Genomic DNA, 17,683 nt, shown 5'->3' on the forward strand with positions numbered 1-17,683 from the left:
TGCTGCAGAATTTCAAGTCGGTGATAGAATGTCATTTTTGAAGTCCAAGCCACAGAAGGATATAGATGATAGAGGTCCACACGAGAATTTCAACACCCTTGTATACTTATATATAGTGAATCTTGAAGGTTATGGAACATGTAGGTTACGTATTAAGATATACAGAAAATACAGTGCAGTATGCTTCCCTTTGTTAAAACCACCTTAAATAGAATCATGCATCAATACCGCTATGGGATGTGAGGACAAGATATGAGTAAGCACAGTGAGACACACCATCTAGTTCCTTCTAGACTGATTAAAGTAACGCACACATCTTTTGAGTCGTGAGCTTCTTTATTTCATATGGCTAGACTGCCACCTTGTGGTCATGTTTGATTACTGCAACATAATCTAACTTCCTGCTCCTTTAAATCAACTGGACTACATTTGCTCCTTAAGAATAACAAAAAACAAAAAAAGTACAAGAAAATACACATTTTGTTGACTTGTGTTTCTTAATTCAACATAATTCACCTTTATTGAGACACCGTCCATTTTAAAACCATACAACTAACAACAACAAGTGGTAGTTTGAGCACACCAGAGAAAAGCAACAATGACCAGAGTACTGCGAACGTAAATAGTCTCTCTTTTTTTGTCCTTTAATCCATGATCCACTGCTGGAAGAAAACAATGTCTTGCCAGCATTTGTTGGTACTAAGTGCAGCTGGTACATTAAGTGCATGTAGTCTACCATTTTTTAAAATGGGCGGCAACAGATGTGCAGAAATTTCATCCGTTCTTCCTGATTCACTCCCATTGGTCCCAGACTTTACATCAAAGTTCCTTGTGTGGACCTGGGGTCGTCTCGGATGCGTCGGACTCCTCTTCTTTTTCTGATGAGAATAAAAGCATGAATAAGTAATATATAATCTAAAAAGATAAATCTAATAAATTTCCTTTTAATATTGATAATATTGTGTAAATCAACAGTAATGAGTACAGCAAGATTTCATTAAAGGTCCCATGACATGGTGCTCTTTGGATGCTTTTCTTAGACCTTAATGGTCCTGTAATTTCAGCCATGGTGCAGAACTATAGCCACTAGAGCTAGGGGGGGCAAGGTGGAGGCAGGGGGCGTGGCCTTGACCAACAGCCAATTTGCTCATTTGAAAGCCATGATATCTCTCTCTCTAATGGGTGGACCAATTTTCTGGGCGGGCAAAGCAGAGAAAGGGGAGGTTACCTTGCTCCTTATGACCTCATAAGGGGCAAGATTCCAGATCAGCCCATCTGATCTTTATATATCGGTATATGTATGTATGTATGTATGTATGTATGTATGTATGTATGTATGTATGTATATATATATCTGCAGAGCACAAATCATATGAAACCAGTCCTTTAACCAACACTAATCATCACCTGGCAGTGGCGTTAGGACACACTCTCCATCTTGCTTCTCATAGCCACTCGAGCAGATGCACACATGGCTGCCTTTAGTGTTGATACACTGCTCGTGCTCCTTGGTGCATACCGACTCTGGCTGGGAACACTCGTCGATATCTGAAAAAAACACAACACAACTTGACAGAAACACTGTTTTCTTTCCTGATGACACACGGAAAGCTGACGTTACCAATGAGTGATAACGTGTAGTAAATGCAGAGAAACCTTTCCTCTGACCGCATACACTGTGAAATCAACCAGTTACAGTAAGGAGGAGGAGACACACATTTTGGAAGAATAAATCAGGTGATATTTTAACTCCTTTATCAGAAGCCCAATACGTCTCATTCCTCTGAGCCACAGGGCCACATTTTTGTCTGAGGACCACCGTTACACTCGATGAAAAGTTCATTTATTGTGAAAACGGTGTATAGTTTATATTGGTTTTGATCATGTTTACAATCCTGGTGGTGCAAAGAATTCTCAGAAGCACGTATTAATCAATCAGTCTGCAGCTGAAAATAGTTCCCCTATAGTGCCATCTACTGTTGTTTGAGTAACATTGGCTAAAAAACTAAAATGCCCAGTTGTTATGGACATTTTGCTTCAGTAGGAACATATAATATGAACAATGTCGATTAATATGTTGAATATTTACTGAATTAGATTGTTGTCAATTGTCACCAACTCAATGATACTCAGTTTAGTGTCATAGAGGAGTGACAAAACTAGAAAACATATTACATCTGTTGTTTTTTTTGTTTTTTACACTCCTCAAACATTCTTCCACAATTTATTTACGGCATAGAGAAGGAGTGAATTATTTACGTCATACCTGTGCAGGTGCCCTCTGTGTCTTGGTACCCACTGGCACAAGCCTGGCACTTATCAGGACCGGCTCCAGTGCAGCCGGAGCACACTTTGTCACAGGCTAAGGGTTACACAATTTTGTGAGTTTTAAATTTGATAGCAGAAATACACATTACACAAGCTTTATGTTATCATGCAGTATTGTTGTGTCCAAATCTTGCAGACCAACACTGAGTGAGTAATTATTACCCTCGCAGGAGTAGGAGCCTTCCGTATTGAGGCAGTATTGTTCTCCTTTACATGGAGAAGGATCTGTGGAGCACTCGTTTACATCTGTAACACATGAGATGACCTGCAGTGAGTAGACGGTGGTGTGCACAGACAACATGGTTTTTGCTGGGTTTTTTTCCTGTTTCCTACAGTGCATGGAGACTTTCTACTGGCCCTCTTACCAACACAAGTTTCCTGGTCATCCTCCTCCCAGCCTTCTTTGCACTCATCACAGTCCTGATTGGTCGCTCCATTGCAGGTCTTGCAGGAGGAGTGGCATTCTGCAGGGAGAGGTGAAGCACAAATTCAGAATCACGTCAGATTTACTTTACATGATAATGTATGTATTAAAAGGTCCCATAACATGGGGCTCTTCGGTTGCTTTTCTATAGACCTTAGTGGTCCCCTAATACCATATCTCAAGTCTCTTTCCCAAAATTCAGCCTTGGAGCAGAATAACAGCCACTAGAGCCAGTCCCACAATGAGCTTTCCTTTTCCTTCCTTTCATTTCTGAGTCTGTAGCTTTTGAGGAGGAGAAGGAAAAAAAAAGGGGGGGGTGGGGGCAACTGCCACTTTGCTCGTTTGAAAGCCATGCCGTCTCTTTCTCATGGGTGGGCCAATTTCTCTGGCCGGGCAAAACAGAGAACGAGGAGGTAACGTTGCTACTTATGACCTCATAAGGGGCAAATATCCTGATTGGCCCATCTGATCTTTAATTTTCTCAAAAGCAGAGCAGGATATCCGGGGCTTGTTTACACCGCTCCGTATTTCTAGCCACTGTGGGACCATAGGCAGAATGGGGGGGACTCATATTAATGTTAAAAAAACTCAAAAGTGAAATTTTCATGCCATGGAACCTTTAAGGTACGCAATGCGTGACAATAAACACTGGTGGTTGATCTGTGTTGAAGTGTACCTGTGCACAGAGAGAATGTGTCGTTCCTCACTTCATTGAAGTAGCCGTCGATGCAGTCCAGGCAGACCTCTCCTTCATAGCCGTGGTCACAGCTGCACTTTCCGTTCCCTCCGCGAGTCCCGTCGCCATCACAATTTCCATTCCCATGGCAAGGTCTGTCAGAGCCCCCCACACAGGCTCCAGAAAATAAAATCAGAACCCATAAGACACTTTAAGCATCAAGTTCTATTTGTATTAATGCGTTCTTTTTTTTAAAGCTACAATACATCTAGTTTGTCAGACACAGAACCAATGTACACGCTATAAGTGCCATTTTATGTTGTGTGAAAGGCTTTTCCTCACCATTGCAGTCCGGTCCAAACGTTCCCTTTGGACAGCACACTTTGATGGTTTCAATGCAGAACCATTTATGCAGATCAGGATGTTTTGTTTTCCTGTATTGCAACAGGAAACACAGGGAGACATTAGGTGTTAACTGAACCTTTTTACTCCACAAACAGCTCTGTGGGTGATTCCTCGGTCAGTGTGCCTAATCATGCTGAAAGAGCATCAATCTGTGTGCTTTTCTTTCTTTCTTTCTTTCTTTTTTAAACACAAGCTATGTTACATCCTAGTGTTGTGAAATTGACAGTTGAAATCCAACCAGGCTGATCATGCTGCCGTTTGACAATATTTGCATATAAGCCGAGACCCACCTCTTGAACCACCAAGTTTCAAAATTGTCTTCGTGTTCCTCTAACATGCGGTTACACTCGAAGCTGCTGCTGTCACACAGCCCCTCCACTATCTCCATCAGACGGATCTCGCTGTCAAGGAAGCAACGAGATGAACGGTTGCTGGGTTGAAAGTCATTAGTTATGCATGCTGCTTATCTAGAACTTTGATACAGTTGATTGTGCCGAGTTCAACAGCCAGCAGCTCTGGTGCAAAGCAAACAGCTGGGATGACCCGGTTCCTGTGGCAGGGTGACCTGGACATGACAGGATGATCTCACCTTGTCTCATATTTGGACAGTTTCCTCTCCTCCCAGGCTGTGTTGCCTCCGCCAAAGTTCTGCTTTGCTGTTCTGTCAAAGCCCTAAAATACAGAAATAGTGTCACCGTGTTTACTGGAAAAAACAGGGAAAGATATGAAATAAGTTAAAGACATTAGGCACGTTTCAACATTATGGGTAGTTAACACTTATTCACAATATAAGAGCAGGATAGCAATAGAATGACAAAAAACACAAAGGGGTAGGCTTCTTAATGTTCTTACCTTGTTGAAGTTATCAGTAATTTTCTGACAGGTAGAACAGGCGCTTTTAAAATCTTTCTTGGCGCAGGTGACTTGAAAAAGTAAAACAATAGTTACACAGGACAATAGCCGCAGTAGCCGCAGCTCTGGGCCGGTGGGCAGCATCTCAGCCGACCAATTCAGACCCTGTTTCATAACAGGGCACACGCTTAATGCACACACAAGCAATGCTTACAACTAGCGCTACACGGTTTCGGACACATCTAAATGAGCTGTTCCTAACATTAAATCTAAGTTGGTGTTATCTATGCAAAGCGCAACAAATTTGTATTTACATGCCGGTTGTAGGAGGAAAAAAAACCCGATGCGATTTTTAGATTTCCGCGTCAGCCTCTTGCTCGAATTGTGGCTTGCGCTCATTTGCTGGGATTGCCTGTCAAATACATCTACAACCAATTACAAGCCGCCACGGCGGGACAAAGCGCTCATTTCCCACGTGGAACATTCTGGATTTCTAAAAGTGGTATTTAAAATAATTACTTTTTTCTCCTGTCGAAGGACGTTTTTGACAGAATTTCCAAAGAAAATATGTATCCCACTAGTAGAAAATATGTCAATAGTTTTAGTGAAATAAAAGCGCGTTTGCTTCCTGTCTTGACCGGAAGTGATACACAATACACATCTTTCAGCTGGTCATGGCAGAAAAGAGGAATGCTTTAGGGCTGCCACTGCTGTCATTATTAATAGCTGTGGCTCTTTTGCATTTATTCGTTTGTCCGTTCACTAAAGTGGAGGAGAGCTTTAATTTACAAGCGGCGCACGACATTCTTTATCACAGGCTTAACTTCGACAAGGTAAGCAGGTGTTACTAGCTGTGCTAACAAGCTAACTATGTAAAGCACCAGTGAAGGAATACTTTTTGGATTTTTTATTATAACGTTTGTAAATACGTTACACATACCATACAACAGCACCGTTAGCACAGTCAGTATGTCTTACAGAGCTTCCCATTTTTACCATTTGTTTGCTTACAAAAGAGGCTACATTGAATAGATTTTTGATAAATGAATACTTCATGCAAAACAAAGCCATGAGTAAGATGGAAAACATATGAGGAAGCTTCTAGCTAGCTAGTGTTTAGAGAAGCATTGTGTTAGTTTTAGTTGTTGTTAGTCAGTGAAATTAACGCGGAATTATTCCTGCTATGGGCTATAACTAATATCACTGTCACATTTAATTGGGCAGTTTTAATTTCAAATCTGAAAAAAGAACATTGCCAATTTTATCTGGAGAGTACCAAATTGGTGGTTTTACAGAAACATTCAAATTGAATCATGCAATCAAATCTACATTGGGGTATGCTCTTACATCATATATTGCATTTATTCCAAAACCATATGCATGTCTTAATTATAATTGTCAAATTACTATTAAAAAATGAGAAAATCTCAGCTCAAAGATTTATTTAGTAGCTGTTTTTGGGATGAAGATGCCAAAAAATAGAGATCTTACCATCCATGACAACTGTCAACCTCTGGCTTCTGCTAATAAAGACATGTGGTATGACCGAGAGCTCCAGATCAGCTGTACTGAGTGTGTATTAGTGTTGTTGAGACCAGAGCCTGTGCTGTCTTTCAGTATGACCATCACGACTTCCCTGGTGTGGTGCCACGGACCTTCCTTGGCCCTCTGTTTCTCTCCATCCTCTGCTCCCCTGTTGTGCTTCTGTCCTCGCTGCTGGATGCACCGAAATTCTACATGCAGCTGACAGGTAAAGGACCAATATCTCACGAATTGGTAGTCACGATACAACTTTATGGGGTGGCAGTAGCTCAGTCCATAGCGTGTTGGGTTGGGAACCGAAGGGTCACTGGTTCAAATCCCCGTATGGACCCAAAAAGCTGGGAGCGCTGGGAGCGTGGATTGGTGGCTGGAGAGATGCCAGTTCACCTCCTGGGCACTGCCAGGTGCCCTTGAGCAAGGCACCGTACCCCCCGACCGCTCAGGGCGCTGGTTCAGCTGGCAGCCCACTCACTCTGACATCTCTCCATGTAGAGTGCATGTATAGGTCCTGAGCATGTGTGTGTATTTCAGGCCTGTGTGTGAGTACTAACAAAAGTGTGGACACAGAGTGTAGTGCAGTAATTTCCCCATTGGGGACTAATAAACAAATGATCTTATCTTATCTTATCAGTATACACTGCAATTCATTCTCCATTACTGTGCAACTCCACTCAAAAAAGCAAATATAAAGACAAATCTACACAGCATCAGCACACTGGTTTTGGTAAAGCAACAGGATAGACGGATGTATAAAAGGGTTCTTGAGCATGTTGTGTTACGTGTCGCCAATGTGGTTTTAAACAGTTTAAACAAATGTGTTCTTTTGATGTGTTCTGTGCAGTCCGAGCAACCCTGGGAGTGTGTGTTGTCGGTGCACTGTGGCACATGCAGAAGGAGGTGAGGAGGCAGTTTGGCTCCACAGTTGCATGGCTCTTCTGTCTGACGTGTGCTTCCCAGTTTCACCTGATGTTCTACAGCACCAGGACACTCCCGAATGTATTTGCACTGCCAATAGGTAAGATACATGGGTAATAATCGCCATAAGCCAGACACTCTGGATTTTTTTTCTTCTGTTTTTCCTAAATTAGCGAGGAACTCTACGTGATGAAAGTGCATTTTTTCCTCTCAGTTCTGGTAGCATTTACATCGTGGATGGCTCAGAAATACGGCCGGTTCATCAGCCTCTCCGCTTTAGTCATCGTTGTGTTCCGGTCGGAGCTCTGCATCTTCTTGGGTCTCATGTTACTGGCATCGCTGTTGAGCAGGAAGCTAGGACTGCTGCAGCTGCTTTATTATGCTGTTCCTGCTGGGATCTTGTCGCTGGGTGAGTAGTCAGTATACAGTATATGAATAATACATACTCAATAAACAATACAATGTCCCTGCTGTTTTTGATTCCCTTGTGTCTTTAACAGCTCTGACGGTGGCCATTGACACCTTCTTTTGGAGAAAGTTGTTGTGGCCTGAAGGTCAGGTTTTGTGGTACAACACTTTCCTCAACAAAAGTTCCAACTGGGGAATATCCTTTCATTTACTCAAGTACACTCCCACTTACGTATGTGCATTTACTAGGGGTGTGACGAGACGCTTACTCCACGAGACGAGACACAAAATAGTGGAAAATAGTTTTTTTATTCAACTGAAAAATCACAAAATGCAAAACAATTTAGGTGCATTTTGAAATCAACTATTAATGATGAATGTTATTTAACTTTTTTTTTTTTTTACTATTTTAATGAATTATATGCAGTAAAGGACGTGCAAACACTGCAAAATGTTTTGTATAAACTCTACCAACTGGCTTCTGCCCTGTACAATTTCACACTAAGCCAAAATGTTGCCACACAAATGATTTAAAAGTGGCAGGGGGATCTTCAATAGTAATTTCCCGCTCCATCACGCTGACATCACATCGCCTCACGAGACAACTTTTCACCTCGACGAGAAATCTCGTCGCGTTTTAATCTCGCCACACCCTTAGCATTTACTTTAACTTGTTAATCTACTGCCCATGAAAGTCATCGAGGAGGATCTCCACCGTGACGTTTTCCTTGACTCTCTTCTCCTCAGTAAACCTCTCCCTTTCTGTGGTACTTTTACTCCGCCGTGCCCCGCGCCCTTGGCTGCACGCTGCTCTTCGTCCCCCTCGGCCTCCTGGACCGGCGGATGAGGCTGCTGCTGCTCCCCACCGTGGGCTTCATCCTCATCTACTCGCTGCTGCCCCACAAGGAGCTGCGCTTCATCATATACACTTTCCCTGTGCTCAGCTTGGTGGCTGCCCGAGGCTGTTCTTTCATGTAAGTCAAAACATGTTACAGCCGATGCTTGCATTTGAAAATACAGGGCAGGCCATTTACATTTTATCAACCAACGGCAGTGCCTGATGGATTCCAACACAATCCAGACACTCTCATCACTTTATAACCCAAACAGAAATACATGAGGAAGATGAGAAAATTGTAGCAGCACAACCAGCAGCAACACTCTTGGCTGACAGATGTTGTTTATTTCTCCCATTTTAAAATGGATACGGAGCAGCTTTTTCCCAGGTATTATTCGGTACCATCACAAGAAAGACATCTTGTGTCAACGGTGTATCAGTGTGTGAGGTGTGACATTGCAAAAGCTATTGCTCACTTCCTTTATGCTTTTGTGCTTCAGTTTGTGCAACTACCAGAAATCCTGGATGTATAAACTGGGCTCCGCACTTGTGGTTGGCCAGCTGTTGGCCAATGCAGCGTTCTCTAGTATTAGTCTCTACGTCTCCCACCACAACTACCCAGGGGGCCGAGGAATGCAGGAACTACACCGGCTGTTGCCAGTCACAGCAGGTTGGAATTACTTTCAGCACATATTCGTAGGGAGTTTCTATAACACTATTAATCTCAACACCTTTGAGAATAGCTAATTACTCGATATAGATTTAAGATTTAACCATTTAAAATGTCAAAACATGCATGTGGTTTGTTTTATTTTTCTATGTTGTGCAAGTATCTCAACTAAACTTTAGTTATGTGCACATGTAATGAAACCCCATTAGAATCAGGAACTATATTAATTGTGGATGAGAAAAATAAATCGTGGCTTTTTTACTCTCAGTAATCATACAACATACTGTGTACAGACAGCGAAAGCATGCATAAAAGTTTTCTTCAGACAGCAGTGTTGTCACATGGTTAAACGATACCTCTGTCCCCTCAGATGTCTTTGTTCATATTGACACATATGCTGCTGAAACCGGAGTATCTCGCTTCTTAGAGCAGAACAGAACCTGGAGGTGGGTGTATTTTTGCAGTGTTTTGAACTTCAATTAGTCAAAAATAATACCCAATATTATCACTTTTGTAATGCAATCACTTTTTTTTACTTTTTCCTTTCTTCTCAACAGATATGACAAACGGGAGGACCTGAACTGCACAAATCCTGACATCAAAATGTACTCCCACCTACTGATGGAGGCTAATGTCACCAAGATCCAGCTACTCCAGGACACCCATCAGCCTCTGGCCTTCATTGAAGGGTACAGCAACATTGCCTTCGATGCGTTTCACTTTCCGCCCGTCAGTGTGCGATTAGAGAGAAAAACTGTGCTCATGGAGAGGAAGATTGCAACCTGACAACAAAAAGAGTGATTTTAACAAGAATGTGTTGGATTAAGTTATCTTTAGTGACCAAAAAAATTAAATAAGCGTAAAGGTGACCCAAAGCAGCATTCTCTAAAGATATAATGGGATCGATTGGAATATATTTGTATGAAAAGAATACCACGGGTCCGTCATGTGTCTCACTCACATACAGATCAACTGCAGACACGTGCTCCCCAAGTAGATAAATGCGTTGCATTGAACTGTCAGACATCTTTTCTGATGTTTGAAATGGTTCTTTCTTCTCATACTGATGTGTAATGCATTGCTTTTCTCATGAATAGCAAGCAAAGAATTGTTTTCTTGCAGACAGGAAACCCTTATCTTACACAGACGACGTTGTTGTTTAACCTCAGGCTGGTTTTTGTACATTTTGTAAAATAGATTTTATAGATGAATAAAGCTGAAATTGAGTGGAGGAAACCAGATTCCTAAATTGGACTTTTTGTTTTAAGCCTGCACATGATGTAATTTTCTAATGATCTTATTGATAACCAAAGAAAAACCTTAGATATTGCATAAGGAAAACCTTTATTTAAAAATGACCACAACATTTGCCTGGTTCCAGTCTCAATGCTAAAACATTTATCAAATTAGGTTCAGAAGTCATTTAATATAAAAATGTACAGTACATTATTTTACTCGATATTAAACCCATAATTTAATCCCCTGGACATAAAACTTAAATTGTGCTTAAGAGACAAATTGTATATTCCAAACAAACTGCTTATTCTGAAAATACAGCAATATTATACATGATCTCATTAAAAACATTTCAGCAAGTAAAAAAAAAAAAGTATTTTTCTAATTGACAGTACCATGAGCCACAAATCCACAATGAAAATTAAATAACATTAACTTAAAACATCTTTCAGTCACAGCATTTATTTCTGGGCCATCATTCAGAAAACAACTCTGCATCTATCTGTAATACACAATAATCAAAAAGCATCCTGACGTGATCTGCGCAATTTAACAGAATATTTACAGCATTTTGACCTGAAGTAGTTTTGAATAAGGCACAAGGAGAGAGTAGACACAGAAAACTAAAAAAAACACATTGATTTACAAGCAAACACATTATCACCAACCCCTACAGCTAGAAAAACCCTCCCTCCCTGATACACTTTGGACTGAGACGTTTCATAACAACAGCTCCAAAGTGTTTAACAGTAGTACACAGAATAAAATAAAACCTCCAAATCTGGAGTGAGAATCAGTGTATAGATCAATATTTTACATGTTCCCCAACAGACCCCCCCCCCCCATTTCACAGCTATGCAACTTGGTCCTTGATTAAAAAAAAAAAAAGGGTTTAATTTAATGCTCAGCAATAATCAGTACTGAAAATAAATCAAAGGGAGGTTGACTTTGAGGAACAGCAGGCCCTCTATGTTTTCCAGTAAAGGCCTGGGCTGATTTAGGGCACAGTTGACACTAGCTGTGCTGAACAGTGTCTCTGCTGGGACAATGCTGGGGGGGCAGCCCACATAACGGGCGGCTACTTTGGCAAGATTGGGCCACAGCAACTTTTTCAGGTTCCAATAGTCAAGGGGGTCACAGCTTTGATCGAGTATGTCTTCCTCGAGGTACTCCAGCACTGCGAGCTCCGAGGACTTTGGCTTCTCCTCGTGTTTTATCTTTTGTCGGATGTCGGCCATGAGGGACCAGAGGTTGTCTTTGTTTGGGTGGGAGGTGTTGGACGACAAGGGGGCCTCGTTGCAGCCATTGGGCAGCGGAGGCTGAACTACATCTGAGGTAGTCAAGAACAAGTCCAGCTCTCGGATCAGATCTTGTTTGCATTGCTCAGCTTCTTCCTCTGTGAACAACGACGTCTTGTATCGTGGGTCCAGCATGGTCGCCCAGGTGTATCGTGGGTCGTGCAGAGTCGCCGACATTTTGCACACCATGGCTTCCTTCAGAGACTTGAGCATGTTGTCTATGCCCACAGTTTCATCAAACAGCAGGTCTATCTTTCTGTTGAGGATGTGAATGAGTGGTATCACTTGTCCCAGAGTGGCAGTGCGGTTGCTCATCTCCCTGCAGGCGACTTCGAAAGGTTTCAGTGCATTGCAGACCGACAGCATCACCTCCCACTGATCGCAGCTGATCATTTCCCTGAAATTGCACTCGATCGACATCTCGTCGATGGCTCTCTTCTGTTCCACCAGCCGCTCCAGCATGAAAAAGGAGGTCCTCCATTTGGAAGGAACATCCTGAATGAGTTGGTTCTCGGGCAGCTGGTGCACCCTCTGGAGCTCAGCCAGCTTCTCCTTGGCCTTTGCCGAGCGATGCACACGTTCACAGATCTTCCGTGCGATACTCAGAAGGTTCTGAACCATTCTCTGGCTTTTTATGGCTTCGCTAACAATGAGGTCTATGGTGTGTCCAAAACACTGCATGGTGACATGGCCATGGTCCTCCAAGGTGTTTCTGACGGTGGTGTTATCAGTTACAGTGAACCCCTTTTTCAACCCTGATGAGGTGATCCAGGAATCCCACAGATACTCCAGCTGCTTTGGGATGTCCTGCATGTCATGATCACAGTCTATTTGTGAGACACTTAGGAGAGCAGAGCAGTGGAAGTCCTGACCCTGGGGCCTGACGCTTGACTCGTACGTCGCCCAGTGGGCAGTGAGGGTCAGGTATTCCCTTGTCTGGCTACTGACCCAGATACTGGTTGTGAAGTGGACAACACCACCTTCGGCCTCTTTCAGGTGGGTCAGCACAACGTCCTTCACCCGTTCGTACATGTCTGGTATGGCGGTACTGGTAAAGTAGGAAGAAGGTGGTAGAGAATACTGAGGCTGGAGGTACTCGAGCAGTCGGTTTAGTCCAGCATTCTCCACCACAGCTGATGGCTGAAGATCCAGTGCGAGCATTTCTGCAATTAGTTTGGTGATTTTTTTGGCCACCGGGTGGTGTTCATCAAACCTCTCACGGCTCTGTTCCGTTTCATAAACAGAAGTGTCCATGAGCTCTTGTTTAACATGAATTTCAGCAGACGGCACATCCCCTGAGATAGTATTGTTACTTTCAAGAACATGTCCATGAAACCTCTGCATGTGCCTGAAGAGGCAGCTTGTGCCAAGGTTTGTAGTCTTTTTGCCTCGGCTAATTGTGCGGCCACAGTGCAAACAAACCACCTTTGTGGGGTCAGTGGGTGAAATGGAGAAATGGTTCCACAGTTTTGACGTCTTTTTACTGAAAACGGGCAGTGTTTGGGGCTTTTTCTCGCTGGCAGGGCTCTCAGTTTCTTTGGTTGAAACTGCGTCCGTAGCGGTGAGATTGGTGTAAGGATGAGGGGAGGATTCCTTCTCATCTGTGCTTTTTTGGTTTTTGAGGACGTCTGGGTGGCGTCTCATCAGATGCCTCATCAGACAGCTTGTACCAAAGTCGCCGCGTTTCCCCCGACTGATGACACATGGACAGTAACGGCACAGTGCTTTTAACTGGTCCACTGGGGACACTATGAAATGGTGCCACACTTCAGATTTCACCCGTTTCATGATCTTCTTGTTTTGCTGGAAAACGGAATGATCCTGATTGAGGCTGGGGCCCTCAGAGAGGTCGCATGGCGAGGAAGTTAGGGATGTATCCTCCCCCTGAGTTTTGAAGGAGAGATTGAGAGAGGATTCCTGCTCTGAGAGATGCATCACATCATCAGATTCCTCTTTTATATCCATGCGGTCCTCCAAGCTCTGGGGTAATTCATCTGATATGGTTTCTGGTGAGGATGGGAGAAGGGTAAATTCTTTTTTTACTTCCAGAGGCTCGTGTAGATGCGTGCGGGACAGTAGTGAAGGCGGGTTGGTATAGGGTGGGGGAATGTGATTGCCTTGTCCGTTTTCCTCAATGACAACCTCTTTGTGGGCTCTCCACATGTGGCGAATAAGACAGCTTGTCCCTAGATCCTTCCCATTTTTACCCCTGCTGAATTCATTCATGCAATGGATACATACTGCTTTGGAATTGTCAGCGGGTGACAGGTAGAAGTGTTTCCATACAGCGGATCTCCGGCGGGAACTTGAGCTTTTTGGGGTCCCGGGGAGGCGCTCAGGCCCACCGTCTGACATATCTTCAAGGTTGTTGTCATTGGAATGTGAGGATGAGAGCGTGCTGCAAACGGCGTCAATGTTGGCATACAGTTCTAGTTTTGGTTCAACTTTGGGTAACACTTCTTTGGATGACAGATCAGAATTTTCCGCTGAGGAGGTGGACGGTGAAGTGTTCTTTGAGGCAGAAGAAATGACGCTATTGGTCAAGTCTCCGTTTTTTGGTGAGTTTGGGGATGGAGGTATCAAAGATGAGGCAAGGGAGCCGGTCAGATTATTTGAGGGTGCGTCGGCTCCGTCTTGTAAAAGCACAGTGGGGTGAGCCCTTCGTACGTGCCTCATTAAACAACTTGTACTGAGGTCTTTCTCGTTCTTACCACGGCTGAACTCTTTCATGCAGTATAAACAGATTGCTTTGGTACTGTCTCGTGGTGATATGCAGAAATGGTTCCATGCAGGAGATTTCTTCCTCGGGTTGGTATTACTCCTCATAGATGAGAGAAGGCTCTGAGTGACAGCGTCCATGGCAACATCATAAAGGGTGCTTGTGTATCCACTTAGTAAATTGCTATACTCATCACCATCTCTAGTTACAAAAGGGCCAACAGAGCTACCAAATCCTAGCCTGTCATCGTCCTCGTCCATTCCGTTTGCATCCCCACCCTCCCCTTTGATATCTTGACTTGCTTCATTTCCATTCTCATAACTTTGACTCTCCATATTTCCCTCAGTATCAGTGTTTAGGCATTTTTTTGAAAGGGTGGGGGAAGCTGGGTCAGTCTCACTTGCTCTGTCCGACTCCAACTGTTTGTCATCCTGAGGAGAGGAAGGGGGAGAGTCTTTATCCAGTGTTATTGAGGAACAAGCAGGGGACTTTGCATCCACAGTGTCATGAGGGTTAATGCTGTAGGATTTAAACACATAGCCATCCTGACCCTCAATTTTTAGGCAGGTCCCTTTGGCTTCTCTCTTTTTACTTTCCATGGAGCCATTATATTCACTGACCGTATCCTCACGCTTGTGAGACACCTCTTCCTCCCCATCCATAGCAGCAGCCCAAGGGTGTGTGTAGAATAGTCAGGTCTGCGTTGTCAAATGTATATTTTTTTGTTCAGGTGTAGTCATCGACACTGCAGCACTCACGCAGGTGTTGTGATGAGTGTGTGGCTGCCCGGGACATAGGGTGCCTGCTTGTCCCTCTCCATTTATGACTGAAGTAGTCCCACCTCTCCCCCACACAACCTAGAGACAGGGAGAGAGAGAGAATATATCAAAGTGTCTTCTTAGGAAATGAGACTCCAAAACAACCTGTAATACAGGTATGCTGCAATAACACTGAAGTCATGATGCTTTACTTTCATTCTTATCTTCTAAAACTGACTTAACAGGCTCTTAATACAAGGTTTGGCAGCAACAAACGATGTGGTGCGTTAGAAGTCACAACTCTAAAACCCCGTTTTATAAAATGTATTTTTGACCAGTTTGATTTACTTTTGAAAGCAACTTTAAAAAGGTAATAAATATGGAAAGGGTTTTAATTTTAAAAGCCCGGCCCGATTAAGTAGTTGCTGTAAGGCTACGCTGTCTTATTGACATAAGCAGGTTCAGCCTGGCCATAAGGTACTTTTATGGACCTTTTTAGGATTTGGCTCTCAGCTTTAATATGCAAATTAAGAGCAGGATCACCTTTCCATGCTTCTTCCACAGAACTGTTGCTCAACTGTAAGATTTCTGGATTATAATAGCCTGCGCCCACTTATCCCCAAAAATGGTATACTCTCTCGCCAATCCAAACATTTCCTTATTCAGTGAGACAATCATGCTTAACAGGGAACAATTTTTACAATATGTATACTGTTAAATTAGAATTTTCAGTTAGTGGACTTTATCTGTGTGCTAACGCCGTTTTTTTTCGCATCATATTTGATTATCTGAGCCTCATAGTACAATAGATCTATGCCCAACTGACAATGTATTTCAACACTAAAACACTTTAGCAGCTGACTAGAACATTTTGAGGAACTGATGACTGAAATCAGCTTGGCGGTAGAATCTGGTAGGAGGAAAAAAATCTAGTGTCCCATTTTGGTAGAGTAGAGACAGTCTATTATTTTTGCCATAACAGAATCATTAGACTACAAATACATAATCAGCACCCCAATGTCAAAAATAAGGATCTGTCATTAGGTTAGATTGTCTTTGTTTAAACTGTCTTAGAGACCGGTTTATAATATTTTGTCTATCCCAATTGATATAAATGGGGTGGTAAAAATACTTATTTTTAAAGCACCTACATATAATGCAATACAGTTTAACAGCATCACAATCTACAACCTCTAAAATGACCACTGAGTTTAATAAAGGCAAAAAAAGACCATGAACTAGTCTTCATTAAAGTGCTCTGCATGACTGTTATCAGTACAAGACTTTCTTAGTTTTAGCTCATAATAAACTGGTAACTACCTTAGGTGAATATGGTGTGTATTTTTGTTACCAAGTCACTCGGAATCTTGTTCGAAGGTAGGCTGTGGGGTCAGGTCTGATGTGATGTGTTAAGAATAGCCGTTGCATTACACTGAATGAAGCTCTATGTACCTGTACAGTATTTGTCAGTAAGAACCGTATTACTACAGACCAATGTCATAAAGATTAAGTGTGTTGTACTTTCAGCATAACATAAGAGAATATATTGAGACACCACTACTTAACATTTAGTTTAACTTTTTACAATACATGAGCAAACTAGACGTTACAGGCAATACATTTTTGAATATTAGCCTAATTACACACAGGTTTAACCAAGTCTAAATTATACTAAAAAATAAATAAATAATCCATAACCCTTAATCTAACCTCACAAATTTGGCCAACATAAACAACTATATACTTGATTATTAATCCAAAAACAGCGTGAAGCGACTTCTTAAGTGAGCAGTGACAACAGTTTTTCCGGGTTTGGCTTAAGTGTTAGCCAGGAAGATCCGAGGGGACAGCAGAAAATAGCCAATGCTGATTAGCTTTCATCTTCACATAACACACCGACTTGTAAATGGCTATATAAGCCGGTTTACGATTCTCCCCCCATTGAATAACCGCTAACACAAATCATGAAGAGTGTGCGACCCTCATACCAGTGACTAACGTACTGAAACATTGTTGGCAGTAACGCTAGCTAGCTACATCATCAGTAAACACCACGGCGGCTATCCTGGTGCTAACGTTAACTGGGGTAGCCGCATATTTAACGTTAGCTAATAAACACACAAAACCAACACAGGTTCAACACTTCTGTCACATGGATTTGTAGCACAAAAAATACCAGACAATGCAACTTCTACAACTATCGTTAACGTTGCAACGGCCCGTGTAGTAAATTTCGGACCACACCACGACTGCTAACTGGTTAGCTGCCAGCTAGGCCACACACAGGACACACAGCTAACCTGGCGAGGCAGAACCCAGCCGTGGCAACACAAGAACCATACGGGATCCGAATCAGGCCAGCTCTCACCACGACGTCCAGGTCACATTAAACCCTCCTCAGACATGTACATGTGCTCAGCATACTTACTGTGAAGTATGACGGTGTGATCACTTGGTTTCGGTTCCTAAACAGTTAAATATGACACATTTGATTGATCCGGAGGGGGGTTCACTTTGTTGCTTTTGTCTGCTAGCAGTTCACGTTCGGCCGGAGCAGCTCCACACAGCGTCGGACGGAAGGAACATGTTTTAATGATGTCACCGGGCGCAGGGT

At 42.8% G+C, this 17,683-nt stretch overlaps 3 protein-coding genes across 5 annotated transcripts; 1 reads left to right on the forward strand and 2 right to left on the reverse strand.

Moving 5' to 3' along the window:
* Positions 1 to 488: 488 nt before the first annotated feature.
* On the reverse strand, positions 489 to 5,072 carry creld2 (cysteine-rich with EGF-like domains 2). Its single transcript, XM_034864055.1, has 10 exons — positions 4,686 to 5,072; positions 4,423 to 4,505; positions 4,124 to 4,234; positions 3,771 to 3,862; positions 3,429 to 3,605; positions 2,694 to 2,792; positions 2,491 to 2,574; positions 2,267 to 2,362; positions 1,408 to 1,548; positions 489 to 878 (listed from the first exon to the last, which is right to left on the reverse strand). The coding sequence occupies exons 1-10, from the start codon at positions 4,857 to 4,859 to the stop codon at positions 820 to 822; spliced, it is 1,116 nt and encodes a 371-aa protein (XP_034719946.1). The 5' UTR covers positions 4,860 to 5,072; the 3' UTR covers positions 489 to 819.
* A 231-nt stretch (positions 5,073 to 5,303) lies between these two features.
* alg12 (ALG12 alpha-1,6-mannosyltransferase) lies at positions 5,304 to 10,205 on the forward strand. Its single transcript, XM_034864054.1, has 9 exons — positions 5,304 to 5,518; positions 6,303 to 6,435; positions 7,069 to 7,242; positions 7,357 to 7,551; positions 7,643 to 7,746; positions 8,301 to 8,524; positions 8,889 to 9,058; positions 9,429 to 9,504; positions 9,616 to 10,205. The coding sequence occupies exons 1-9, from the start codon at positions 5,360 to 5,362 to the stop codon at positions 9,842 to 9,844; spliced, it is 1,464 nt and encodes a 487-aa protein (XP_034719945.1). The 5' UTR covers positions 5,304 to 5,359; the 3' UTR covers positions 9,845 to 10,205.
* Positions 10,206 to 10,381: 176 nt separating this feature from the next.
* Positions 10,382 to 17,663, reverse strand: zbed4 (zinc finger, BED-type containing 4). 3 transcript variants are annotated; one of them, XM_034864053.1, is made up of 3 exons: positions 17,498 to 17,663; positions 14,932 to 15,168; positions 10,382 to 14,742 (listed from the first exon to the last, which is right to left on the reverse strand). In XM_034864053.1, the coding sequence occupies exons 2-3, from the start codon at positions 14,971 to 14,973 to the stop codon at positions 11,209 to 11,211; spliced, it is 3,576 nt and encodes a 1,191-aa protein (XP_034719944.1). In that variant the 5' UTR covers positions 14,974 to 15,168; positions 17,498 to 17,663; the 3' UTR covers positions 10,382 to 11,208. The 3 variants fall into 3 exon arrangements, with proteins under 3 accessions (XP_034719944.1, XP_034719942.1, XP_034719943.1); XM_034864051.1 differs by having other exon boundaries at positions 10,382 to 15,168; XM_034864052.1 differs by having other exon boundaries at positions 10,382 to 15,168; positions 17,370 to 17,653.
* Between the last annotated feature and the right edge of the window lie 20 nt (positions 17,664 to 17,683).

This window comes from Etheostoma cragini, chromosome 23 (genome assembly GCF_013103735.1).
Source record: "Etheostoma cragini isolate CJK2018 chromosome 23, CSU_Ecrag_1.0, whole genome shotgun sequence".
Lineage (NCBI taxonomy): Eukaryota > Metazoa > Chordata > Actinopteri > Perciformes > Percidae > Etheostoma > Etheostoma cragini.

Excerpts from the sequence above, each read along its gene's own strand:
- creld2 (XM_034864055.1), bottom strand. The coding sequence starts at position 4,859 with ATGAAACAGGGTCTGAATTGGTCGGCTGAGATGCTGCCCACCGGCCCA. Across the intron at positions 2,575-2,693 it reads TGACCAGGAAACTTGTGTTG|ATGTAAACGAGTGCTCCACA; the intron begins GTAAGAGGGCCA and ends CATGTGTTACAG. Across the intron at positions 2,363-2,490 it reads AGGCTCCTACTCCTGCGAGG|CCTGTGACAAAGTGTGCTCC; the intron begins GTAATAATTACT and ends TGTAACCCTTAG.
- alg12 (XM_034864054.1), top strand. The coding sequence starts at position 5,360 with ATGGCAGAAAAGAGGAATGCTTTAGGGCTGCCACTGCTGTCATTATTA. Across the intron at positions 7,243-7,356 it reads TGTATTTGCACTGCCAATAG|TTCTGGTAGCATTTACATCG; the intron begins GTAAGATACATG and ends TTTTCCTCTCAG. Across the intron at positions 9,059-9,428 it reads GCTGTTGCCAGTCACAGCAG|ATGTCTTTGTTCATATTGAC; the intron begins GTTGGAATTACT and ends CTGTCCCCTCAG.
- zbed4 (XM_034864051.1), bottom strand. The coding sequence starts at position 14,973 with ATGGATGGGGAGGAAGAGGTGTCTCACAAGCGTGAGGATACGGTCAGT.